Source organism: Mus musculus, chromosome 2 (assembly GCF_000001635.26).
Source record: "Mus musculus strain C57BL/6J chromosome 2, GRCm38.p6 C57BL/6J".
Taxonomy (NCBI): domain Eukaryota; kingdom Metazoa; phylum Chordata; class Mammalia; order Rodentia; family Muridae; genus Mus; species Mus musculus.
Genome location: NC_000068.7, coordinates 172447690 through 172474551, shown reverse-complemented (window position 1 = coordinate 172474551; position 26862 = coordinate 172447690). Strand labels below are relative to the sequence as shown.

The following is a 26862-nucleotide window of genomic DNA, read 5'->3' as shown; positions in this document are numbered from 1 at the left end:
TGATAGTATATAGATAGTATATAGAAACCAAGAGTGTCCAGGAAAATGTCAGCGCCTGCCTCCACATTCTGGAGCCTGGCAGATTCCCAGGACCAGCGACCTGTGCTCAGATCAGTGATCTGTGCGTGCCTGTACTTCCAAGTCTACTGGGACTTGGCATTTTAAACTCCAGTTAAAAACAAACAAACAAACAAACAAACAAACAAACAAGAGGGGTTGTGGAGGGGAGAAAGAGCTCACGTGGGGGACTCTTTCTTCTTCAGAATAGTCTTTATTAGTTCGGATACTGTCTGTCAATACTTGTCTTTTCTTATACTTTACTATAAACCTCTTCACTCAGAGTCCTCCTCCCCCCATATCTCATATATTGTGACATTATTGTACAGGTTCGTGGGGCTCTCTGGAACCTGCTGCCTGGAGTTACTGTTAGTTGCCATGGAGACCTTAAGGTTCCGCACCTTGGACACAAATTTCACCAATTCCATCTCGAGCTGGGTTAAAGTATTGAAAGTGAAGTCTTTGCTGGGGGAAATATTTTGAGCTTTCTTTGGTGGAGAGCGGAGCTGGCAGCCTCGGAGGCCAGGAGGATGCTGCTCCTGTCGAGAGAGAGATTCCGGGTGAAGTATTCCAGTGGCCTCACTAGTTCCTACGCAGTTCCAAAAGTTAGACTCAGCCAAGAGGGGACACAATAACAAACCTAGTCTGGATGTTGTTGGTTTTAACTGTGACCAAATTGGCCCGCGACTTGATTTCGTAAATAAAGTTTTATTGGCACACAGCCAAGCTCTGTTACTAGCTGGGCCTGTTCTCAGGCTCAAATGACAGAAAGGGAGGAAGGAGCTGCCACAGAGACTCTATGGCCTGTAGAGCTGAAAATGACTCCCACTTGAGCCTTTACAGGCAGCTTGGCCGCCTTTGCTCTAGCCAGAATATGTGTGTGGAGGTTGATAGATAGTGGTTGTCTTCCTCACCACTTCACCATATTTCCCGAGGCAAGCAAGGTCTCTCACTGAAGCTGGGACTCCAGAATTCTGCTAGACTGGCTGTCTAACAAGGTCCTCCTAAGCCTCCCTCCCCAGCTCTCCAGGGACAGGGGTATGCCAGCTCTCCAGGGACAGGGGCGCCACCAGGCCTGACTTTGATCTGGGTGCTATGGATAGAACTTAAGTCCCCAAGGCTGCATTTTTCTAACTGAGGCATCTCCCAGACCCTGGCCACAGTGTCTTGAAATGCTGGGTTTATCTTAGACTGAACCTCTGTCCCTCCAATCCCCGAAGAGCTCCAAGCCACTGTGGGGGACACCCGTAGTGACTCTTGAGTAGAGGCCTCAAACTTTACTCGAGATGAAACTTCCTTTGGCTCAGACATTTTCAGTGAGTCAAAAGCAAGGGAAATAAGAGCTCACCTCGCCTGGAGTGTGTGAGCCTGGCCCTGTGAGCAGGTCTGACACCACAGAACACACCGTGAGCTCCAGAGTCTACTCTCAAGTCGGGGAAAATAATCAAAGCTTACTTCACAGGAAAACCATGAGCTGTTTAGGAACCCATCTCAAACCATCTCATCCTCAGAGGAAGCAACTTCACCTAGCTATCATCATAGGGCTTTCTGGCCAAAGTTCAAGGTCAGACACTAGTGGTCCTACTTGTAGGAACCTAACCTGGGTTTCTGAGAGCGAATGAATGGTTGTGGTGTGACCAAGGACATCCTTACCTTATTCTCGCCATCTCCTCGAAACTTCAGCATCACATATATCATAATGGCAACAAAAAGCCAGAGCCATTTGTTCCCAAGCCAGCCTTGGGCATTCTCTGGAAGATTCTGTCTAATCCGGAAGTGTCCGCCGCAAGGCACCTTCCCTGGGCTTTCCTTGGTTTTCTCCCTCATCGAAGAAAACATGAAGGCACAGGCACAAGAGACGCACAGAGACAAGAACAGGCACCATCTCAGCAGCGTCCGCATGGTGAGCAGAGCTGGCCCAGGGAGCTACACATGGTGGGGCTGCCTGCCGTGGTGCCAGAGACACTGATGGGCTAGTGTTGGGGGCTCGTGATGTCACAGAGGGCCCTGAGCCAACAGCTCCAGTCATTGTGATGCCTTTAGCTTAAGAAGCCTGAGGCTCACTCACCGTGAGTAGCCTGCCTGGTAGGACTTCCAGGGACGAGAAGAGAGGATGCTGTTTCCTTGCTGGAATGCTCTGAGCTTGGCACCCTCTAAGGAGAGGCCATCGTCTGTTTCTGGTTTCACTTATTTGATCCAGACAGTGGTAAGATACAGGTACAAGGTGTCCCAACAGGGGTAGATCGAGAAACAAGGTTACCAGCCACAGGCCACTCACTGGGGCTCATGGATTTCTTTCCTTTGGCCTACACTACCATCTAAGGGTTGTGGGGACTGTCACCCAAGGAGCCGGGAAGATGGCTCAGTAGATAGTGTCTGAATGCAAGCATAGGGGCCTGAATTTAGTCCCCAGCACATGCATTAAAAAGCTAGTTGTGGTGGGCACTTGTAGTCACAGAGCTGGGGAGGCCGGGACAGCCTGAACGTGCACTTGCTGGCTACCCAGCCCAAGTACTTGTTGGGTTCTGGGCCAGTGAGACCATCTCAAAACACAAGATGCACAGTGTCTCAGGAATAATACTGAAGGTTGACTTCTGGTCTCCACATGCTCACATATGCACCTGTGCACACACAACATACACACCTACCACACAACACACACACACACGCACTACTCATGCAGCATTAAGGCCCACGCTTGTCCCTCGTAGCTCACTGCAGGGATCTTGAGAAATGACCTGAGAAATGACTTTCTGCTAACACTCACACTGCCTCCAAATGTGTTACACTCTGAGCTTAGCGTGGCTTCTACAGACTCCTGTGTCCAGGGGCCAGTGGGCAGCAGGGCGTTCCCCTAGGGCAGAGCATCGGTTTCTGTGGGCCTCCTACCAGATGCTGGCACAGGCCTCCTGCTGGATCAGAAACGAGCCCTGACATCTAGACAGCTACAGACGCTCACTAGAGAAGCAGGCGGCCCTGGTGCTTCTGGCTGTGGCCAGGGGTGCAGTGCAGTCTGTTTGGAGGGTCATCCTTGGCAGGCCCTGAGCAAGATCGTGAAAATTCCCATGGTGAAGGTATTGCTGGGCTAGGTATCCATGTCTGTAGGTACTGCTTTTGAAGTCAGATCTGGCATTCGGTAGCCATCCGCTGAGCCATCTCGCCAGCCTGATATCGAAGTTTTAAGGTTGAGAAATGTGAAAGTATTCTTTTTTTTTTTTTTTTTTTTTAAATCATCAAGGGGCTGGAGATGGCTCAGAGGTTAAGAGCACTGAATGTTCTTCCAGAGGTCCTGAGTTCGATTCCCAGCAAGCACATGGTGGCTTACAACCATCTGAAATGGGACCCGATGCCCTCTTCTGGTGTGTCTCAAGACAGCTACAGTGTACTCATATAAGTAAGTGCTAGGCGGTGGTGGCGCACACCTTTAATCCCAGCACTCGGGAGGCAGAGGCAGGTGGATCTCTGAGTTTGAGGCCAGCCTGGTCTACAAAGTGAGTTCTAGGACAGCCAGGGCTATACAGAGAAACCCTGTCTCAAAAAAACCAAAAAAAAAAAAAGAAAGAGAAGAAAAATAAATAAATCTTTAAAAAAATTAAACATTTAAAGGTTGTAATTAATAAAATATGGCTTACAAGGGCTAAGTTTGGGCTGGTGAGATGGCTCAGCGGGTAAGAGCACCCGACTGCTCTTCCGAAGGTCAGGAGTTCAAATCCCAGCAACCACATGGTGGCTCACAACCATCCGTAACGAGATCTGACTCCCTCTTCTGGAGTGTCTGAAGACAGCTACAGTGTACTTACATATAATAAATAAATAAATAAAAAAAAAAAAAAAAAAAAAAAAAACAAGGGCTAAGTTTTCTTTGTAAAAATAGGATAAGAGAAATGGTGGTGTGCTAATTCAATGACAGAGTAGCTTTGAGTTTTACACTGTTTTCATCCTCAATAAAGTTCTCTTTTGATTAAAAGAAAACTACCAAAATAAAGTAACCGTTATGAGAATTTAACAACATCAAAAAATACCTCTAAAGTAGTTTTCACTGTATTGAAAATAGCTCAGAGAAATAAAAGAGTTAATTAGCTTTGTTTTGGAAAATAAAAATTCTTTTTTTTTTAAAGACAGGGTCTATCGTATCCCAGGCTTGCCTAACACTTCTATGTAGCCAAGGATGGCTTTGAAGTTCTTTTTTTAAAAATCGGATTTATTTTATGTATATGGGTACACTGTCACTGTCTTCAGACACACCAGGAGAAGGTGCCCATTATAGATGGCTGTGAGGCACCACGTGGTTGCTGGGAATCAAACTCAGGACCTCTGAAGAACCACTGAGCCAACTCTCCAGCACGGGCCTTGAACTTCTGATCCATCTGCCTCCATCTCCCAAATGCTGGAGCGACGGGTGCCTGTCACATCTGGCTTATGTAATGTCGTGGAAGAACCCAGGGCTCTGTGCATGCTAGGTAGGCACAAGTGCCTACCCTCAGCTCTAATTCTAGCCTCTGGGAGGTTAGACAGGAAGATCTTGAGTTTGAGGCCAGCCATGCATATAGTGAGGCCATGTTTCAAAAGCAAAACCAACCCCCCCAAATATTTCTACAACCTTTATTTCAATTTTCTAAGTACAAAGGTCATGCGCCCAGGGTCCCTTGGACCATGCTCACTCCCACCCTGCTGCACACTCCTACCATGCTCCCAGCACTGTCCCAGAATAAATGCAAGTGTATTTGAGGCCAAGCCTCATCGCCTGCAAGCAGCAAACCAGAGGGCAGCAGGAACAGGGGCTTTTCTGGGGTTGTTTCCTGAGGTGAGGGTTTGCTATTTAACCTTGCCAGCTCTGACATCTCGGCGATCCTCCTGCCTCAGTCTTCTGACTGCTTGGATTAGACATGCCACCATGTTTGGTTTGGGAACAGGGACTTTAAGTGTGGAGGCCAGAGGCTGACACTGGGAATCTCTCAACTGCACTCCAGCTAGTGTCTGAGGCAGGTTCTCCTCGAACCCTGAACTCAGTGCCTTGCTGAGGGAACCCTGCCTTACAGGGGCTGGGATCACAGGCAGCTACTGCACTCACCGGGCTTTGATAAAGGTTCTGGGGATCTAAACTCTGGTCCACAAGTGTCCATGGCGAGTGCTTTATCCACTGAGTGAGCCATCTGCCCAGCCCAGAGGCAGATCTATCACACCACATGAAGTGTCACAGAGGTCCCAATTTTAACTGTGGGGATGGAAAAGGAGTCATTCCTGCCTGCCACCGGCACCTGGATGGCTGCCATTCTCTTACCAAGATAGCGGAGGGAGAGAGAAGGAAGACAGAGAAAGGATGTTAGTGTGCACCAGGCAGTCAGGCATGCGTCCTCTCTGCAGTCCTTGATCAGGCAAGAAGAACCCTGTGAGGAGCAAGGTCTAAGACTGTTGGAAGTCTGTCCCTAAGCTCGGGGCCACTCCCTCCTTGACCATTATGAGCTGAGTGTACACCGAGAGCTGGAGTCTTTTGTTACCTAATAGAAGCAGCAGTCACCAGGCTAGGTGAGAGGTACGGCCTGTGGACCTGCTACTAGGGAGGTCACACACCACTTCTCACTCCCAGGGCCCTCAAGATCTCACAGCAAGTGACCACGCTGGCTGAGGACTGCAGAGGACAGCTTTATAGCACAGTGCCACACCAAGCAAGTGTGGCACAGAAGGCCACGGGAAACCCAGGGTGAAGGCCCGGTCCCGCTTCAGAAGCAGTAGGATGTGTGGGTGACCCAGTGCGCAGACTCCTCCTTGGAGCGCTTGGCAGAGCTGTGGCTGGTGAAGATAGACTTGTAGGTTTCAGACTCCTCGCTGTCTGCAATGGACCTCTTCAGGGCCCCACATGGGGGCTTGCCAACTTTCCCAGACGCACTCCCATTAGTTGCTAGAAAACAAAGCCAAAACCGGTGAGGCTGGGGCTGAAGATCATTCCAAATGACTAAGTTTTAAAGGGACCAAGTCATGCATGCCACTTGGCTAAGCTCCCAATGTCTTGCTGCTATTTGGAAAGCAGCTGAAGTAAAGGGGCAGAGACACATTCAGCCCAGCCCATCCTTGAACTCTCTGCAGCCGGGGCTGGCCTTGATTTCGGGTCCTGTGGCGTCACCTCCCAAGTGCTGGGATTACAGAAGCTGCCATCACACTGCTTCATACTGAGCCCAGGCTTTATGCATATGTGCTAGTATTCTAACCACTGAGCTATATTTCCTGCCTACAATATATTATTTGAGTCAGGGCCTCACTATGTAGTCTTGGCTGGCCTAGAACTTAGTATGTAGACCAGTCTGACCTTGAATTTGGAGTGATTTTCCTAACTGTGCCTCCGATGCCTGGCTTGAAGCACAGACTCTTATTAGTGTCTCCTGAAAGCCAGGCAGAGCCCCAACCACATAAGGCCTTGCTGAGCACTGTATGCCAGCACCAGACTGTCCCCTGCTTCTCAGCACTCAGGCTGAGGGCCTGGTCCGCTCAGGTTGGTATTGAACCAGGACAAAGAGCCCAGAAGCCCCAGTGGCCTGTTCTGGTCGGCTTACTATGCTGATTGACGCCAGAATGGGAGCCACTGGCCACTATTTATGCTGGACATAATAACACAATCTCTCTCTTCTCTCTCTCCTCACACACGCTCAACAGAGTAAGTAGAGTAAGTAGTCCTCTACTGACTGAGCTCTGCCCCAGGTCCCTTCGATGGTTTACTTTGATAGAGGAGTTGACTAAGCTGCCAAGGCTGACCTCAAACTTTTGATCTTCCTGCCTCAGCTCCTGAGTAGCTGGGATGAGAGGCCTGTGTCACCAGGCATGGTATAAATATTTATTTTCCTTTTTTTGTTTATTCTTTTTTCTTTATATGTACGTGTATGGTGTATGTGTGTGTGTGTGCCTGGTGAGGCCTGAAGAGGCTGTCAGGTCTCTTGGAGGTGGAGGTACAAGCAGTGAGCTGCCAGATATGGGTGCTAGGAGCAGAGCACTATTGGCTCTGAACTGCTAAGCCAGCTCTCCTGTCCTTTGTTTTCTTTTTGAGACAGAAACTCACCATGTGACCTAAGCTAGCCTGAACTCAAGCATGTGGCCCAGACTGGCCTGGTGCTCATGGCTGAGTCACCTCTGCCACTGGGCTGATGTAAACGATGCTTCCTCTGAAGTAAAGACATTGAGTTTCAAGAGCAGTTTGGCCACTTGGCAAAAGAGGCAAGTTGGGCCGGGCGTGGTGGCGCACACCTTTAATCCCAGCACTCGGGAGGCAGAGGCAGGTGGATTTCTGAGTTCAAGGCTAGCCTGGTCTACAAAGTGAGTTCCAGGACAGCCAGGGCTACACAGAGAAACCCTGTCTCAGGAAAAAAAAAAGAAAGAAAGAAAGAAAGAAAGAAAGAAAAAAGAGGCAAGTAGAGACAAAGATCGCTAAGGGGAAAATAGGAAGGCACTGAAGTGCCTAAGCCCTCGACACAGTATGTCTGCAGTACCCAAGGCCTCCACACAGTGTGTCTACAGTGCCCAAGGCCTCCACACAGTGTGTCTGCAGTGTCCAAGGCCTCCACACAGTGTGTCTGCAGTGCCCACGGCCTCCACACAGTGTGTCTGCAGTGCCCAAGGCCTCCACACAGTGTGTCTGCAGTGCCCAAGGCCTCCACACAGTGTGTCTGCAGTGCCCAAGGCCTCCACACAGTGTGTCTGCAGTGCCCAAGGCCTCCACACAGTGTGGCTGCAGTGTCCAAGGCCTCCACACAGTGTGGCTGCAGTGCCTAAGCCCTCCACAGTGTGAAGCATTGAGGGTAGCTCTGTGTGCTGCTGTGGTATGGCACCATAAGCTTGCACAACAGTAAGATATGGGCTTTGTGCCCAGAACCTTTGACTACTCTTTAATTCAAAGGACACGGGAGCCACGGGTGAACGATCAGGAGAGCCTGAGTTTTCTCATCCCTTTGTTCTCAGCTCTCCGCTGGCTCAGTAAGACCCACCTGCGCCCCTGGGAGCCGGGGTGCTTTTCTTCTCTCTAGGATCAGGGTCCGCCTCCTCAGGCTTGCCAGACTTCACTTTTGATGGCCCTGCGGAATCTGGAGAAGACAGAATCAGCAAAACAAACCTTGAGCCAAAGCAGAGCAAGGGCCCGGTATCCGTGGACAACCCGCACCCAGGTTCCTAAGGTCGTACCTTGTGTGGTACCCGGCTTTGACGCACACTCGGTCGCTGTCTTCGGTTTCTTTGTTTTCTGTAAGAAGAAAGAAACCTTTGGAGGGTGTGGTGGTTGAATGGGAGAGTCTCCCAGCTTGGCTTTTTGAACACTTGATCCCAAACTGGTGGTGCTGTTTGGGAGTTTAGGGAACCTTCAGGGGGTGGTGGTGCACTACTTACTGGGTGTACAACCTCACCCCAGTTCCAGTCCACTCTGCTTCGTGTGTGGATGGAGTTCTCAGCTTCCTACTCTTGTGGCCGTGCCTCTTGGCCACGATGGACTCTCACCCTGTGGAACTGGGAGCCAAACTAAGCTCTGCCTCTGGAGGCCGCCACTGGTCACGGGGTTCTCGAACACAGAGAAGTAACTGACAGGGTGGGAGAAGGGGAAGGGTTGTGCTCAGATAATCAGACCACAGTGTCAGTGGGCCTGCCTAGGGCCCAGGGTCCCTGATGGCCAGACACATTCTCTGAGGACGACCTGTCTCCAGTCTAGCAGCCATGCCTCACAGAAGACTGAGTCTACACAGACTCATACAGAGTTGCTCTGTGATGGGGCAGCCATTCAGTGTTGAGGAGGCATTGATGATCTCCAAAACCGCAGCACAAACAAAAGGCCACTCACTCTCTCCAGTGACTATCGTACACAAAAGAGCAGTGAAACAATAACAACTTCCACACACGTGAACACACACGGAGCCTCATTCACTCAGCCCCAGAGCTGTCAGCCTCCGACGCCTGCTCAGCTGTGAGGAGGTTTTCACTGAGAAGCGTCAGCTGGTGAGGCTCTAGGTCAGCGTCACTGGACTCTTAGATGCTGCATGGGTAACAGTGTTCATCCCCCAGAAGGCTGATCATTCTGAAATTACAGTTAACCCCACAGACCATCAGAAAGGCAGGTCACAGCTTACTTTAAAACACCATTTCCATAAGAACCCCAAACTGTACCAGAGACACAGCACACCTGCTGTCTCAGCGCAGGGGAGGCAGAGACAAGAGAATCAGGAGTTTAAGACCAGTAAGTTCAAGGCCAGCCTGGACTTCATGAGACCCTGTCTTTAAAATAACAAAGTAAAACAAGATAATGAATTTTGGAAGGCCCTCATCTCTTGCACTGAACAAAAGATCTTTCTCGGTGGTGGACTTTGATGTGTGACATTCATGCAATTTGACTTAAAGCATTTGGGAAAAAAATGGTAAGAAACAGTTCATTTACACATGAAATGCACACACACAAATCTTTGAAGGCTGTTACTACAAAGCAAAAACCTCACAGACTACAGAGATGTCTTGGTGCAGAAGCACCCACTGCAGAAACATGACTGTGCATGTTTGTACCCCAGAACTCACAGGTAGAGAGACTAGGATCCTGAGAATTTGCTGGTTAGCTAGTCATGCCGAAATGGTGTTCTTCAGGCTTACTGAGGGACCCTGTCTCAAGGTAACAGCAGAGAGGGACAGAGGAGGACACCTGACATCTTGTGTGCACACATTCAGTGTCCACACACCCCCAGTCACACAAAACAACTGAGACGAACGCTTAGTTCTCTCCCCTCATTGACGGTTGGGCTGTTCAAAGCTGGAGGTGTGCGCAGAGACACAAGCCCTGACAGCAGGTGAGGATATTTGGGAAATATTTTGTATCTTGGTAGCAGTATCTAAGCGCGTTCACAGAGGCCCTGCTGAAGAGGCTGCAGAGGGGATGCAATCCCACTGGGCTCTGCAGGACTTGGCAGGAGGCCTGTGATAGGACAGCCACGTGGGAAGCCACTCCAAGGCTGACAGGGCTCCTGCTGCTTTTTAGCACACTATGCCTCTCCTTACATTTTTAAAAAACTGACCAAGAACAGCAAAAACCAATCAGATCCCCTTGGCTGCTGTCTCTTGCCAAAGACACTGCAACTTTTCTATGCTTTTATGATGGTAAGTGAATTTTAGAAAACTAATTTGGAATTAACATGCACACACAGATGTTTGAAGCTCCACGATTCCCACAGCTGAACATTTGCACGGGCTCCATGCACTATTTTCCAAGCTGATAGAGGAGATGAGGATGGGTTTGCTTCTGAGAGATGGGTCCCTTGTGTGGCCATCAGCTTTTTAAGCCTCACAACCATGGAACCACTGTCACCCACGGGTGATGTGATTCTTTCTGTTCTTTCATCTATGACAAAAAGGCACAAGCAAAGCTCTGAAGCCCCTCCTGTCACTACAGCCTTATACCTTCAGACCACACTGGCAGATGTAGGCTGATTTAATGCCAGCTGTTTCTGGTCAGTGTGTCCTCACCACACTACTTTTCTAACCCTTCCAGCATTGCCCTGAGGGTTTTCTTTGTTTCAGTGCTGGGATCAAACTCATGACTGCACATGAGATGCAGGTGCTCTACCACTAAGCCACACTTAGCCCTTGGCTCTCCAAACTCCTCCAACTCTCCTAACTCTTCCTTAGGAGGATAGGATTACAGGTGTGCCACATCTGGATTTCTACCTTAGTAAAACAAACAGTAGGCTAGAGTTTACCTTTAGCCTAACCTTTCTCTATAACAATCAACAACAAAACAATTGGAGCCACGATGAGGTCCATTGCTTTGTATGCCCTCCATGCCTGCTGGACTACACTGCAGGGGGACCTCAGACCTGCTGAGGTGACACTGACTTCTGCTTTCACCTCTACAAGTTATGAAAATGCACTATGACTCCTTTCTTTTTCTGCACTGGTGACAGAACCTAGGGCCTCACACTCTACTGCTAAGCTCCAAGCCCAGCCCGCCTGTGCTCTTTCACCTCCATGACTGCTTTTCCTGAGAGCTCATTCTGCGACACTGTGCGCAAGTGCTTGACCCATCCTTTTAAAATCTTCCCTACACCATCATGCCTTGAGCCACCGACCACCTACTTATCTGGTGATGAAGACCAATGCAGCCAAGCCCCAAATCTGTTTCTAGAGGCCAGGCCCCCTAGGCTGGGCAGCATCTGCTGAGGTTGCAGGATAGTTTGCAGCAGGCTCTGGGGCACTACCTTTTCCAGCTTGGCCCTCAGCCTCCTCTCCTCCATCCTCTTCTTCAGCATCTCCACATCCTCCTTGGTGCCATTGAGCACAATGATGTCCTCCTCCTGGAAGGCAGCCCCACACTGAAGATCAAAAGAGAGGAGAGTCAGTCACCAGAGGAGGGAGGCACCCATGGTCCCACCGTTCACTCTCGATTGGCCTCCAGCCCTTGCTAGGCTCCTGTCAGTTTTGCCTCCATCTTGGATCAGCTGCTCTCAGGTCCATGTGCCTAGAGAAACATAGCCTGGCAGCCCGACTCTGGAGGGTTCCAACAGGGTGACTCATGTATCAGACTTTGTACACACTGGTCCAAGCTGGACACCTGTTTTCCTTTTGGAAGTCTGTAATCCTTGACTAACCAGGCCTGAGCAAGGACTCTAAGCAGTGGGACCATCTGAGGAGGCTTGTGCAGTGTGGCTGGGGGCTAATGGTTACTCTGTGAGCCCGCTCATCCTCCCCATGCCCATACCATACTGCTGGGTACCAACAGCATACCTACTGCTGGCAGCAGCCCTAGCTGAAAGAACAAGTGTCTGCTAACTTCCAGTTCTAAGGTTGACCCTAGACACACCTTAGCAGAACAGGACTGAGCCATGTCCAAGGTGTCCCAGTGGTGTCCTAGAGGCAGGGACAGACACTTGTCAGTTCATGCTCAGCTCTGCCAGCTGCACACATGCCCATATTCACAGAATTGTAAGCAAGCAAGCCCCCACCTTACAGAGGCCACCTGCCACCAAACCACTAAGTCCCTTCGCCCCTGAGAATTAGGTCCTAGGCACTGATAGCCTGGGATCTTCTTCACGTTATCCGAGTTGTTCTCAATGCTAGTCTCTGCAGGAAGAGAGACAATGTCGGAGAGCAAGGCTCCTACACAGAACTGAGGCTTCTGCTCCTGCCTCCAGGGCAGCCTCCTCAGCTGTAAGGGTGGTGTAACTCCAGAGAAGAGACCCTCAAAGGTGGCTGCTCTGTTCCCCAGGGACTCCACACAGTCTGCAGATGATTCTGGCTGTCACACCTGGGAAGAGGTGCCATGCTATCCTCTGTAAGAAAGCTGATAAACAGGACCCTCTTTTAAGAGGGCCCAAGGTCTCTGGCACCTCTGGGCACACAGGTCAGAGGTCAGCGTGCGAGCCTGACGAGTGGTTTGCTCCTTGCTCAGGGCTGCCCTGAGGAGTGCTGCTGACTGAAGGTATCTGCCAGCCCCGAGCTTGGCGGCCTCCAGAGAAATGACCTGAAGGAAAGGAGGTTCCCACTGAGGGAGAGGGCTATCTCAGCCACCATGAGGCAGGGAGATGGGGAGGAACAACCTCTAAGCAGGTGGCCCCTGGGAAGTCTGGGACCAGGCACACTTGGGTAGAGACCCCCTCAGTGAAGAAGGGAGGGATCTTCCTTGGAGAGAGGATGAAAAGGGATTTTTCTGGAACTGAGTGAGGTGGGAAGGAAGGCCCCAGGGGCTCAGAGGCACTCGCTGGCGTAACTAACCCTCCTGAGGACGGTGAAGGGTGCAGGAGGCGGGACCCTTAGTGCAGAGCCATCTCCCTGCTGGGACCTCAGCTGCAGTTTCTCTCCAGAGGCCCCAGACCTCCCTGCTTCTGAGTTTTAACACCAGCGGAGAGGCCACCAGTGGATTTTATCATTGAAAAGCTTGACACAAAACCATGTCATACAAGACAAGACTGTGAGGGAGAAATTTGTGGGGATGGAATTCCTAGTCCAGGACTAGCACAGCATATCTTAACTGCGGTGATAAACAACATGGCCACAGCGGCTTGTGAGGAGAGGGCTTCTTTCCACTCACCACCCTCCGGCTGCACTCACCACTGAGGCCTGGAGGCAGGAACTGAAGCAGGGATCACGGAGAAACACTGCTCCCTGCTTGCTCAGCCTGCTTTCTTAAACCACCCAGGAGTGGCACGGCCAGCCCGCAGGGAGCTGGAACCTCCCTATCAATCACCCGACAAGAAAATGCCTCACCAGCTTCCTACGGGCCAGGCTCACACAGGCACCGTCTCACCTGAGGTGCCTTCCTCTCAGGTAACTCTAGGGTGTGTCAAGGTGAGGAAACCCAGCCAGCCCAGCACAGGCAGGGTTAGCACCCCTGACCTAAGAGTCCACCAAGGAGCAACCACCACCTCCAGGGGTCAGGATGCTGCCCACCGACCATTCTCTGTACATTCAGGTGGTTGTGGAGAAAGAGCCCAGACCTGGAAAGAGGCTGAACCTTAAAGCCTGCTGAGTGTTTCTCTCTTGAACCTGGGTCTCACTAAGCAACTCTGTAGCCTTGAACTATCTGTGTAGAGCAGACTTGGCCTCACACTAGTGGCTATCCTCCTGGGACCTCAGGGTGACCTTCTCTGCCTCTCTGCCCCTGCTCTTTCCTTTATGGTGCTGGCAACAACCTCCTTTGGAAACAGCCATGGCTGTGGCCTGACTCAGGACACACACATACCCAGCACTGAAATATCTTGATAGCTAAACTGTTAGGAATTTGGAGCTGGAGAGATGGCTCAGTGGTTAAGGGTGCTTACTGCTCTTGCTAGAGACCCACGTTCAGTCCCCAGCCCCCATCCAGTGGCTCACCACCTGTAACTAATTCCAGGGGATCTGACCTCGCTTCTGACCTTGTGGGCACTTGAATGCAAGTGGTGCACACACAGCCATGTAGGCACACACACACGCTCACACACACACACACACACACACACACACACACACACAACAAACCTGTCTTTCTTTTTAAATTCAACTATCTTAAAAAAAAAAGATTTATTTACTTATTTAATTTATGAGTACACTTTAGCTGTCATCAGATGCACCAGAAGAGGATATTAGACCCCATTACATTCTGAGTCACCATGTGGTTGCTGGGAATTGAACTCAGGACCTCTGGAAGATCAGCCAGTGCTCTTGACCACTGAGCCATCTCTCCAGTCCTTTAATGAGCTATCTTAAGCCATAATCCCAGCGATAAGGAGACTGAGGCAGGACTACTGTGAATTCATGGCCAGCCTAGGCTACATACACATAGAGTTTTGGGCCAACATAGATTATATAACAAAACCCTGACCACAAAGCAAAAACAAACAAAAAAACAGAAGCATTCGCCCCCCCCCCCCACCTCAAAAGTCCCATTAACACTCAATGACATTGGTTAGTTAGACCTAAACTAAGTAGGACTGTCCCTTAAGACAGTTTCCTCCAGGTCACATGTCACATGCTCTGGCCTTGGGAGAACTTCCTTACCCCCAACCTTGGATGTAGGTGAGAGACGCATCCGGTAGCTAGCAGCAATGGACAGAGGTACTGTGATGGGGAGGAAGGGCAGGGCTGATGCAGAGATGGTTCATGGGGACTGAGCCACATTTGTGAGGAACACATTTTCCCTCCTTCCCAGGTTAGCTGAGAAGTACTTAACTTAAGCTGGCCTGGAACTCCTGGCAATTCTCTTGCCTCAGCCTTCCAAGTGTGACAGGCAAGATCTTGAGTCTTGAGGCAAGGCCTCACTGGTAGCCCAGGCTGGCCTCCAATGTGAAGTCGTGTGCTCCATGCCTGGCTGCTCTTGTAAACTGCTGTAGAGAAACAGCCTCGGAGGATGGGGCTGACCACCCCCAGACACCAGCTGTGCTTGCTCTATCCATCTGGGGTCTGATGAGGACCAGGCCTGAAGGTCACGGCGACTCTGTCAGCTACCCCACCAAGACCTCCTTCATAGCAGCTGTGACAGCTGCTCCACAAAACACACTCAGGCTCCGCTGGCAGGTGAAGACACATCCACTCATCCCGCCATCTAGCTCAGGAATTGAGAAACATAAAAGGGGATAAATCTTCAGTGATGCACTTCTCCCTCCATGTTCTGTGCTGCGGCTGTGGAACCCAGAAGCCAGGCATGCTAGCTGAGCACTGCCACTGAGCTGCACCGAGCAGCACCGTGCGAGGAACACATCTGTCAGGCCAGTGAGATGGTTCATCGGGTAAGGGCACTTGCTGCTGAGTCCCGAGCTCTGAGTATAATCCCTAGAACCCTCATGATGGAAGGAGAATTGGCCTTTGCAAAGTGTCCTCTGACGCCCTCTCATGCTCAGGGGCTCGGGAGCCCTCCCCTAAAGTAATTAGTGAATGAATGAATGTGCAAAAGCAGATCTATGCAGAGTGAACCTAAAGACAGAAGTGTCAGAAAAATTGGCCTCCTGTTCTAAAAGGAGTATTTTGTTGTTTTTTGTTTGTTTTTGAGACAGGGTTTTACGGTGGAGCTTGGCTGGCCTAGAGAACACTTTGTAGACTAGGCTAACTGGGAATCAGAGATACGCCTGCCGCAGTTTCTCTCTCTCCAGTGCAGAATGCTGGGATTAAAGGCGTGTGCTACCACGCCTGGCTTTGAAGGAATCTGACCAAGATCTTAGAAACTACAAGGCCACCAGAAGCAGGGGTTTTCAGAGTCTGCAGGTTGAGCCCCGCCCCGCCAGGCCCGCCACACCTGGCGTGTCATGCACACACCTTATCAGCATCTCTCAGGGCTTTGTTTTATGCCCCATCCCTCTTTGGGGGCAGGCATACAATCTTGAAGGATTCTCAGGATCAAATACAGCAGTTTTTTTCCACAACGCATCAGGATCAACAAGAATACAGGTCCCCCGGGACACAGAGGCAGCCCAGCCTGCCAGGCAACTCTAAGAAGCAGGAGCCGCAGTGAGGGAAGCATTCGTCCGTCAGAGGAGAGGTGGCTAGGCCAGCACCTGCCCAGGTTCCTGCCAGGAACGGGACCTGCACCTGGTGAGTGTGTCGCTAACAGGATGGGGAGGGGACGGTGGGCATCAGGGCAAGCAGGTGTGCGTTCTGAAGGAAATAGAGCTTTCTCTGACTGTAAACACAGCAACAGGCACAGCTGCCTGTGACAGCAGACCCAGTTTTAGCGATTATGGTAGGTGGGCACCACTTTCCCCTCAAAAATAGTCCCATGTTTTTTGGCTTTAAGCCAAAGAAAACCAAGGTGGACCATTTCCACAGCATGTGACAGATGACATTTCACAGGTGTTAAAAAGCCACCGTGTCTCAACCCCGACTTACTTAAGGCCACTGCCGAAGCCTGCTTCTGAAGATGATCTGGCAGCTGTGCTTGCTCCAGGTGGACACTCCATAGAGGAGCCCACCTCTGCAGACACACAGCTGGGCCAGCACACAGACCTAGGCATAAGCACACTGCGAACGAGATGCCCATCTTATGGACAGCTTGTGGGTTCAAATTAGCCCAACTAACATGATCTATCTAGCGGTTTATAAAAGCTGACATTCATGGTGCTGTGGACACTGTCCTGAGCCCAGGGAGGACTAAGAGGACAGATGAGAACCTGCCCTGCTGTGACCACAGTGACTTGTGTCACCATGCTCAGAAAGTAGCTGTGACACACAGGGTCTGCAACCAACCAAGCGGCAGGCTGGTGATGACCCCAGTGAGAAGATCATGGGAAGGGACACTCAGGAGGTCCTGTGGCAGCCGCTGGCCTGGCTCCCTGGTTTGCGCTCAGCCTCCAGGTTCCACAGCAGGCTCTCAGGGTGAGGAATACACAGTGAGCTGGGCTGTGGTAAAGCCTGAGGAAATTCTGGAAACTGCTGATCGAATGAAGAGAATTCTCAAAGGGAGCAAGACTATAGTTCATGTGACAACACACTAAATAGAAACAGTGGTGGCTTGTGCTGAAGTAGCAGCTGGCTGGGCAGTGGTGTCTGAGTGGGTGACAGTCAGACCGCAGTATCAGCTGCGCTGAGGACCAGGAGAAGGTGATAAGAAAGACACACCTTGCTCTCATCCACCTAAAAAAGGCAGAAAACCATTTAGGCCAGGGAGTGCCCTGAAGGACACTGGGCTACCCCTGGGATTGTCTTCATTTAATTATATAGATGTCTGAAAAGGCAGTCCCTGGTGCGTGGCTACAGCAGGCTTACAGGGGCACACTCTGCTAGTGTGAGAACCAAGCAGACCCCGAGCCTTCTTCCTGGCAAAACCTACACCACCAGGAAGGGTGTGCCAAGCCACGAGCACTTACTGTGTACCTTGCTCAAAATTCCCAAGTTTCAGCCGGGTGTGGCGGCACAAGCCCTGAACCCCAGCATACAGCTCTGTGAGTTCCAGGCCAGCCTGGTCTACACAGTGAGTTCCAGGCTAGTCAGGACGACACTGTGAGGCTCTGTCTCAAAAAACCCAAGCAGGCTGAAAAATAAGTAAAGCCTGAAGTGACAGCACCCAAGAATCCTCAGTGTTGCTTGATCTGCATCTACGTCAACCAGGGTTCTCCGCCCTAGGGGACTTCTATACTGGGGGAGGGGCTGTTTATTTTGGGGACCAGACTTGAAATGATGAGCCATCAGAGTGTTTATGAAGGTAGACCTTGCAAGCCCTACAAACTCACAAACTCTTTAATAAAGGAGACCCTAAGGTTTGATGCTCTCAGCAATTGGCATGTGTTGACTGAATCTGTGAGCAGCGCCCGGGGCAGCAGCTGCTTTGTATTTCACATTAGGTGATCAGAAACTGCACTGAAAATCAATGTGGTATTTAACCATCTGAGACAGGCAGAACTCTCAAGGCTGTGAGTCTTAAGAGTGATTCAGAGCTCTACCAACCGCCATGTCACTTAAGGAAAGAGCTCCTGCACGTCCATTGGCCATGACAATGTGACTTGTGGCACCACAGAACCAGGAGTCACAAAGAGCAAGACCTCCTGACCTCTCACTCGGCCAGCTCTCCTCTCTCAGTGCAGAAGGACAATGATGGTAGCTATACAACAGTAGCCTCATTAATGTGCTCTCAGCAACTGTCTGCCGCAGTGGTACCTGCTCAAGTTCCTACTCCGCTTCTAGGCAGCTGACCACATTGGTATAAAGAGACATCATTACACACCTCGATTTTAATGCCTAAAAGCAACCTATCAGCTCCATCAGCTCACTTCAGCAGGTTAGCTGTGTAACCATAGACTGCTCTCAACTTGTCATTTAAGTTCTTTACGGAAAGACTCCAACTCAGTGTAACAGAGAAAGGCGTGAATACACAGCTCATGAGCTGTGTTCAGCAGATGGAGTCATCAGGGACACACAGTGACACCACAGGGAATCACCCCCAATTAGGATGGTTACCATGGGAATGGAGTGCAGAGTGTAAGGAACTCTCTCTCCTACCTGCTGCTGTACTACTGACCCAGAGAAGCCCACTGTGAAGCTATCCAACACGGGAGACCACCACTTCACTACCCCACATTCACTGGAGACAGACAAAAACATGCTTACACAAAGACTTGCACACAATGATTACAGCATCCCTGTAACAATGAGACACCAAAAATGACTCACGTGTCCATCAACAGTTGAACAAATAGATTGTGCATGGCCATGAGATAGAGCATCACTCAGCAATGAGAGCTATGGAGAACTGGGCTGATGAGGCTGACTGTCATAACTAGGAAAAAGCACCCCTACCAAGAATCCACTGTCTGAGTCTACTATGTCACTATGTCACATTACAGAACATGCAAACCATCCAGGACACAGAAATCACACAAATGGTGTAGAAAGGCAGGCGAGTCACCAGGGGTATAAGGAAAGGTAGGGCAAAGTTGCCCTGATGTGGTGGTAGTTTCAGAGTATAAACACATTTAAAAGTGGTCAAATTAGCCAGATGTGCCTACTGCACCTGCAGTCCACAGACTTAGGCGCCGGAGACAGGAGGATGTGTAAACCCTTAAGTTCAAGGTCAGCTTGGGCAACATAAAAGCCCCTCAAAAAAAAAAAAAAAAAAAAAAGGGCAGAAAGAAAGAAGCCCAAATGGCACTTTTCCATCTGACCATCTACCTATCTATCCATCCACTGATCCCTGGAAACCACTGTGTAGCCAACAATGACCTTGAACTTCTGCTCTTCCTGTCTCTACCCAAATGTGCAGAGCTGACAGACATGGGGACCCAGGGTTTCACACATGCCAGGCAGGCACTGCACCCACTGCTCTGCATCCCCAGCCCAAGTGACTCCCTTAAGAACATACAGTAAGGGCTGGCGAGATGGCTCAGTGGTTGAGAGCGCCGACTGCTCTTCCGAAGGTCCTGAGTTCAAATCCCAGCAACCACATGGTGGCTCACAACCATCCGTAACAAAATCTGATGCCCTCTTCTGGAGTATCTGAAGACAGCTACAGTGTACTTACATATAATAAATAAATAAATCTTTAAAAAAAAAAAAGAACATACAGTGAATGTGCTTCAGCAGGGGCTGGAGGAGGTCACCCTACTCTAAATGTTCTGTTGTTCCTTTAGGAGAACTAAAAGGAAAACCTTTCAAGCTATGGTGGCGACAACACACTGAGAGCTCAAAGCATGAGCCAGCTCCGGACCACAAAGGCTGGGCTGGTGGCATGTGGCATGATTTGCGCCTTCATCTTTCTTTACTTGAGAAACCCAGGTCCTGAGGAGGCTGAGGCTGAGGCTGAGGCTGAGCCCACCAACCCAGCTGTGGTGGAATGTGGCTTCTATCCAGATGAACTGTGCTCGGCTTTATTTGACGGGAAAAAGGCAGCCCCCCAAATCGCTCAATTCTGCAAACCCCCTCAGAACTCTGAAGTTCCTGCTCGCTTGCGCACACCTGGAAACTGCTCCAGGCTGGCTCGGGGGCTGCACTTCATAACCAGACCCCTGTCTGCAGAAGAGGGGAACTTCTCCTTGGCCTATGTTATACATGCTCCGAGGGAGCTGGTCATGTTTGTGCGGCTTCTCAGAGCGATTTATGCACCTCAGAATGTCTACTGTATCCACAGTGATGAAAATGCCCCAAAGAAGTTTAAGAGTGCCATGCAAACCTTCGTGGACTGTTTTGGAAACATCTTTCTTTCATCAAAGACACAGAAGGTGGCTCATGACAACCTCAGGAGGCTGCAGGCAGAGATTGACTGCATGAGGGACCTGGTCCACTCCCCATTTCAATGGCACTATGTCATGAATCTCTGTGGACAGGAATTCCCTATCAAAACCAACAAAGAAATCATCTATGACATCAGAACCAGGTGGAAGGGTAAAAACATCACGCCTGGGGTGACCCCACCCGCAAACTCCAAACCCAAGACAGGCCAAGGCCCTCCAAAGCCCAGTCCCGATGAAAACAGCTACACAGCTCCAAATACAATTTTCAAACAAAGCCCACCCCACAATCTAACAATTTCCTCTGGAAGTGCTCACTATGCACTTACGAGGAAGTTTGTAGAGTTCGTCCTAACTGATCCCCGTGCAAAAGACATGCTGCAGTGGTCCAAAGACATCCAAAGCCCGGAGAAGCACTACTGGGTGACCCTGAACCGACTGAAAGGTAGGATAACTCACCATGTGGGTGACACGCAGTGAAGAAGCTGGCGGGGGGTTGACTCTTTTAGATGTCTTGCTGTGGCTACCTACGTACAGAGCCTGCATCTCACAAGGCCTTCCACTTGGGGTAGCCTCTTGTTTTAGGAATGTGGCATCAGGGGGACAGTCTTGCCATGTGCCTATCCAACCTGTGTCTCTTTCAACAGACTCTTTTGGAAATCCTGGGCATAAATGTTTGGAAAAATCTGCATTTTTGCTAAGGGCTCATCCTATAAATCACAGTTCTTGTGAAGCTGAGGCAGGAGGACAGCTGTACAGTACAGCCTGAGCTGAGTGAGGTCTTGACTAGAAAACAGAAAAACAAAAAAAAAACCCCAAACAGGAAAAGTGATGTTGTCTGTGGCAACCCCCCAGCACTTGTGGGGGACTCTGGTTGGTGCGGTCTTGAGACAGGCTGACTGGTTCCCTCACAGCATGCTGCTTCAAGCATGGCCACCTACGGCTGTTGATAAATAACACATTTGCAGACAGGGACCCAGCAGGAATGGCTTTGGAGGATTCTGTGATCTCTCAGGCCCACTGCAAGCCCTGTTCCCAGATCACCTACCAGGGCTGTCAGACAGGAATGCAGCGCAGAGCCCCCAGCATGGTCCTGAGGGCACATCACACACATCCAGTGAGTTCTGAGAGGCAGGAAAAGGGCGAAGACTGCAGTGAAGGGCAGGATGGCCCCTGGTCAGCCCATACACTGATGGCCACTGCACAGGTCTTTCTCACAGTGACTGCATCTCCGGGAGGCAATGGCAGGCCGCACAGCTTGCACTACAACAGCTGGGAACTGTACACTACTGTATGCTCCAGTGTGCCCTGGATTTCTCTCCCCTCAGACGCTCCAGGTGCCACACCAGATGCTGGATGGGAAGGACACATTCGGGCCACAAAGTGGAGAACAGAGGCAGGAGATGGTCGCAAGGGGTGCACAGGTAAAGTCTCGAGGAGCAGTCTGCCTCTGCCTGTGGGGTGCTAGGACTAAGGATGTGCACCAGCAAGTGCTGCTCATGCAGGGCACCCGGCGGCCAAGCAACTCTCGGGCGGCCCTTGCTGCAGGCGAGTCTTTCTGTTCTCTGGTGGATCCTCCCCCAGGAACCACGAATTCACCTCTCGCTGATGTTCCAGAGGTTTGAGTCCAGTTATGAAAGGTCTAGAGGGACCTGGCTGATGGCCAACCTGTCTGGGGCAAACACTTGGGGTACAGCAAACTACAGAGTTCTTTGGAGGGTAAAGTCCAGTCCTCTACCCCCCAGCTCACTTTAGAGATGGCTGCTTGAGGATTGGAGAGGGACCATTACTTTATTGCACAACGCTAATGAGTGAATAGGTGCTCAATACTCTGCAGAATACACAGAAGCAGGGGTGCACTCACGTTGGGGTACCAGTCGCAGGCCACACAGGCTGGCTACAGAAGGACTGTGGCAGAGCACAGCACCTCTCTTGGGTGCTGCCATTTGTCCACAAGCAGCTTCCTAAGCATCAGCTACTACACGTATTCCGCTCAATGGTGTGCCTGGATATGGAGTCTAAACTAAGACAGTAAACTGGACGTACACAGAGAGCCACCAGGTTCCCCATTTCCCAGCCATTTAAAAGACTGACCTAAAATAAACAGGTTAATGACGGGGAAGGGTGCCAACTGTGAGGCCAAGGTAGCTCAAAGGTGAGTAAACACACTGTCCTGACAGTGCCAGGTCAGAGAGCCACAAGTGTTCACCTCACTGGGTTGATTTTTTTTTTTTTTTTTTTGACAGGGAGGAGACAGGCTCCCACTATGTAGACCAGGCTAGCCTGGAGCTCAGAGATCTTCCTGTCTCTACCTCCTGGGATTAAAGGCATATCCCTCCATGTCTGGTTAGAACTTTTTTTTTTAAGGTAGACATTGTAATTCAACAGGGAGCTACAACAGCATCTAACAAAACCCTCTCCCTACCACCTACTGAGCTTCATGGACAGACCACGTTCCTTCTACTTTTGAGACAGGGTCTTGCTGTGTAGCCAGGCTGGCCTTAAACTCATGATCCTCCTGCCTCATTCACCCAAGTGCTGCAATTAGAGGTGTGAGTGGCCACTCCATGGCCTTTCAGGCTTCTCCTTGCCTGTGGGCTGTCCATCAGAAAGGTCTGGTCTAGAAAGTTATCAACTCTATCAGTTCTTCTGAGTAAAACTCGATGTAAGTATAAGTTAATTAAAATAGGAATTAGAATCCAAGGCTCATTAGACCCAGACTGCCTGGATACTAACTCTGTCCTCATAATCATGGCAATCCTCCTGCCTTAGCAGCTTCCCAAAGTGTTGATTTATAGGCACGGGCCCCCTTGCCTGGTGCAGCAGCACTCGTTAGTGGTTCATGCTGTTTAGAATGTTCCCCAAATACCAGCCCAAAGGTGAAATTCCCTCCAGTGTAAATTCAAAATCCACCCTTGGAGACCAATTACAGCTTCAGAACGATACTCAATTTGAGCTCTTGTGCACAGTGAGGGTGCCCCCCCCCCAGCTGACACCTGAGGAAGTGTACTTGCCTTACTTGTACTGGAACTGAACGCCTGGGGAAACAGGCGGTTACATTTCTGCTTCTTTCTGCAGACCACGATGCCCAAGACACTTGTGTGTATGGCCTGGGAGACCTGCCTGGGCTCATCCGGCTGCCAGCTTTCTTTGCCACGCTGGAGCCCTCCTCAGACCCGCTGGTGGGAGTATGCCTAGAGAGGCGGCACCGACTCAGAGCCCTACAGCAGGCCGAGGTCCCTCCAGAGCCACACTGGCAGTTTCCCCAGCAAAGCCACTTCAACAGTCAACCTCACCATTAAGGCACTTGTCAGCATTGCTTTTTAAATTCTTGGATGTGAATGATTTAAAAAATGATGCAGAGACATGTGCCACCAGACTTCACCACTACACAGGCAGGGAGAGAACTATGAGGAAAACACCCGAGGCTGTGGCTAGGAGCCCAAGCCAACAGCTGGAGGCCCAGCGCATTATCAGCTGCCGAATCTCTCCACCTGCTCAATCCAGCTCACGTGGGACACACCAGCAGCGGGTCTGGTTCTGAAGGCCTAGAGAGCCTGAGTAAGAGGCGCATATATAGCAAAGCCCCACCCACAGGAAGCCATGCTTCTCTGGAGCTGTCCCTATGGACTAAGAGCAGTACAACTTTGTTCTAGAAAATTCCAGGAAAGCATTTAGGGGTAGAATGAATAATCCCACAGAGGAAGCAAGCTTCTTAAGAATGCTGCCTCAACTCTGTGTAGTCTTGGCGTGCCATCTGCTGTTCTTCCTGCCATGTTGGGGGCCACAACTGCACTGCTCGTGCCACTTCCACAGGGGCTTCTGCACACAAGAGCGTGACTTTTACGGAGTGTTTCGAGTTAGGTATGTGGCAAGTGGCCAACACCCTGGTGTATGGGCTGAAGACATAAAAGGCCATGACCATCTTGGGCCTCAGGTGCAGGCCCTTCCTTCCTATGTCCCTGACTGTTGCTGCTGCTGTTCTGGGAAACTTCTATAGATGCTCTTTCTCTAGCAATGTCCTTGGTGGCATAAAGACTGACATGTTCAAGTATTTTATGTATATGAGTGTTTTGCCTGCATGTATGTATGTGTACCACATATGTGTATCACATGCCCATGTAAGTCAGAAAGTATTGGCACTCCTGGAACTGGAGTTACAAATGGTTGCCAGACACCATGTGGTGCCAGACACCATGGGGTTGAACTCAGGTCCTTTCCAAGAACAGCCCGTGCTGTTAGCCACCAAGCCACCTCTCCAACCCTGCAGCTGTTTTTTAAGTGAACCCAGAGAAGAAACCAACACACTGTAAAGGCCACATCTTAGCACCTCAGCCAACGGAGGCTTCCCCCACACAGAGCTGATCACGTCAGTGAGGTACTGAGGGGTCTGGAAGAGCTGAGCAGAGAGAAGAGACGCTAAAGGCAGACACCACAAATCAACTGTAAGCAAAATATATAAGATTGAAGTAATCTCTGCCTAGGCAACACTTTCCTTACTATACACTGAAAATGTTAAGATATTCCCTGCCCCCTTGCATGGCGATGTGTTTCTTATTACAAGCCACAGAGCAGAGAGCAGAAATACAATTCATTTTCTGCAAAACCAAACTGCAGCACTTGTACGTCTATGGGTGCTGTTCTCTGGAGGCAAAGTGCACACCATGTAGTACAGTGTGAGCAAAGCCAGCTTAAGCCTCTGAGAGCCTGAATTATCTTATTGCTGTGTGTACTGTCTGTGAGTGTGTCAGAGCCTCTTGTGGAGACAAGGAACAGATCTCAGTGCACCCAGGCTGACAAGCAGAGAACAAGCTGCCTTCCCGCCACAGAACACCAGGCTGGCTTTGAACTCAGCTTTGAGATCAGCCTGCCTCTGCCTCCTGATTAGTGGGATTAAAGGCGTAGCCGTCACTGTCCTATTGGTGATTTATAAATTTCAAAAAGAGCCTGAACCTGGCAATCTTTTGGTCTTGCCCCTGTGGCTTCACCTCCTTCCCTCCTCAGGAGGCACAGCAGGGCGCATGCTGTGCCATCTCTACGCTGCAGTGGCTGCTGCTGCAGAAAGGACCAGCACTTGCCACTTCGCTCTACACCCCCAGCCTGACTCCTTTTCAAAGGCTCCTTGAAGTGACCAACGAAATGTGAGATGCTCCAGGTATAGTTTGCAGGCCTGACCTATAAAACCTCCCCAAAGAGGCTCTCTCTGCTTTTCATCAAATCAAGGAAAGATGGGTGGAAGAAACTGCCCAGCCAGACTTCTTTGTGCTGGGCACCCAGTACCCGAGGATGGTTCCAGCAGCAAGCCAACCTTCTATCAATGCTCTTACTAACAAACTTCAGACACTTCACACTGCAAGTCAGAGTCTGGTTCCTCATAGCAATAGGACTATTTATTTCCCAACTTAAAAATGTCCCTGTTTAGAACTTTTGGATGTAAAAAGAAGGGCTCTGAAGAGTCATAGTAACTCCTTCACTTCACGTACCGGACTCTGGGTCCAGAGAGGTGCTATATGGACATACCACGGGGATATGTTCCTCAAAGTTCCTGGGCTGCAAAGTCAGTCCCCAGTGTAGCAGTGTGCAGAGCCTGGTGTCAGGCAGGCATTTAGGTCACACAGTCTCATGAAGTAATTAATGTTAATGACATTAATTAATGTCACAGGTGTATTCCTTATAAAGGACAAGTTCTTTCTGCTCATGGAGCATAACCACACTTCAGAGAGAGGATCTGGCAGGGTCAGTGGGGGAGAGGTCCTGGCTGAGAGACAGGTGGGGAGGGGCACTCCACAGACAGGAGAATCTGTCAGCAGGAAGAGCATTGCGCAAACCCGATGCTCAGGAACATTTGAATCTGTGTTTGCTTGTGACACGTCACTCCCTGCCCTCACAATCACCACCCCACCCCATGCTAACGTCCTCCACATTATGACATGGACTAATGCACCCTTGCAGTCACTGGCACCTTGCTAGGGTTTCCCAGCCTCACCAACTGTGAAGTGAATTTCTCTTCTCTATAAAACTGCCAGGTCACAGTAGACAGTGTCTGTCAGGCAGCCTAAGACGGGAGGGATAAATGAGTGGCCAGAAGATCCCTGCCCGCGCGTCGTGGCTGTTCTGTGTTCGGTGACACTCTGACTCTTGCAGTCTTGCAGATGAAACAGGGCCTGCCCCACTGCTGAAGTCTAAGCGGGAAGCACCCGACGCAGGGCGGGGCCTTCTCCACTCATTCAAACCTCACTGCATCAAGGTTACCTCCCAAGGGTACCACTTTCAAAAAAGAAAGTGACATGACATTTGCACATGCTGTGAAGACTAGTCAGTATCCCATACTGACGTCACCATCCATCCATTAGCTTCATGAATGCTACAAGTGGAGGGTGTGCTTTAATGTGAAGAGCATCTGGAGCCACCTTAGACTAAAATCCATGAACACCAAGTGGTCAGCCCAGCCCTCGATGTGAGATGACTATCTACAACTACGCCTGTGCCTCCTCACCCCGGCCATGCCGGCTGCTCCTGGAATTGGGGTCCCCTGACCCTTCTGCTGCTGTACCCTGCTCTTGCCCAGCCTTTGCCAGTGCCTTGTGCCCTCCAGCTCTGAAGTCAAAGCTTCAAGAAGCTTCAAGATGCCTTTGCTGCCCACTGCAAAGGTCGACGTTCCCCCTCAACTATACAT

The 26862-nt window shown here is 50.4% G+C and overlaps 3 protein-coding genes across 4 annotated transcripts in view; 1 reads left to right on the top strand and 2 right to left on the bottom strand.

The window, feature by feature from the left end:
- Nucleotides 1-235: 235 nt before the first annotated feature.
- On the bottom strand, nucleotides 236-1998 carry Fam209 (family with sequence similarity 209). Its single transcript, NM_029608.1, has 2 exons — nucleotides 1711-1998; nucleotides 236-596 (listed from the first exon to the last, which is right to left on the bottom strand). The coding sequence occupies exons 1-2, from the start codon at nucleotides 1957-1959 to the stop codon at nucleotides 333-335; spliced, it is 513 nt and encodes a 170-aa protein (NP_083884.1). The 5' UTR covers nucleotides 1960-1998; the 3' UTR covers nucleotides 236-332.
- Nucleotides 1999-4652: 2654 nt separating this feature from the next.
- Rtf2 (replication termination factor 2) overlaps nucleotides 4653-26862 on the bottom strand; it is a 29322-nt gene continuing 7112 nt past the window's right edge. Inside the window, exons 6-9 of the mRNA NM_025542.2 lie at nucleotides 11262-11375; nucleotides 8221-8278; nucleotides 8028-8123; nucleotides 4653-5956 (exon numbers count right to left, since the gene is read on the bottom strand). Of these exons, the coding sequence (NP_079818.1) occupies nucleotides 5778-5956; nucleotides 8028-8123; nucleotides 8221-8278; nucleotides 11262-11375 (447 nt within the window). The 3' untranslated portion in view covers nucleotides 4653-5777. The remainder of the gene's footprint in view (nucleotides 5957-8027; nucleotides 8124-8220; nucleotides 8279-11261; nucleotides 11376-26862) is intronic.
- Gcnt7 (glucosaminyl (N-acetyl) transferase family member 7) lies at nucleotides 15956-24310 on the top strand. 2 transcript variants are annotated; one of them, NM_001039560.3, is made up of 4 exons: nucleotides 15956-16062; nucleotides 19590-20631; nucleotides 21515-21610; nucleotides 23265-24239. In NM_001039560.3, exons 2-4 carry the CDS (start codon nucleotides 19650-19652, stop codon nucleotides 23486-23488), a joined length of 1302 nt encoding a protein of 433 aa, NP_001034649.1. In that variant the 5' UTR covers nucleotides 15956-16062; nucleotides 19590-19649; the 3' UTR covers nucleotides 23489-24239. The 2 variants fall into 2 exon arrangements, with proteins under 2 accessions (NP_001034649.1, XP_006500059.1); XM_006499996.4 differs by lacking the exon at nucleotides 15956-16062 and having other exon boundaries at nucleotides 19238-20631; nucleotides 23265-24310.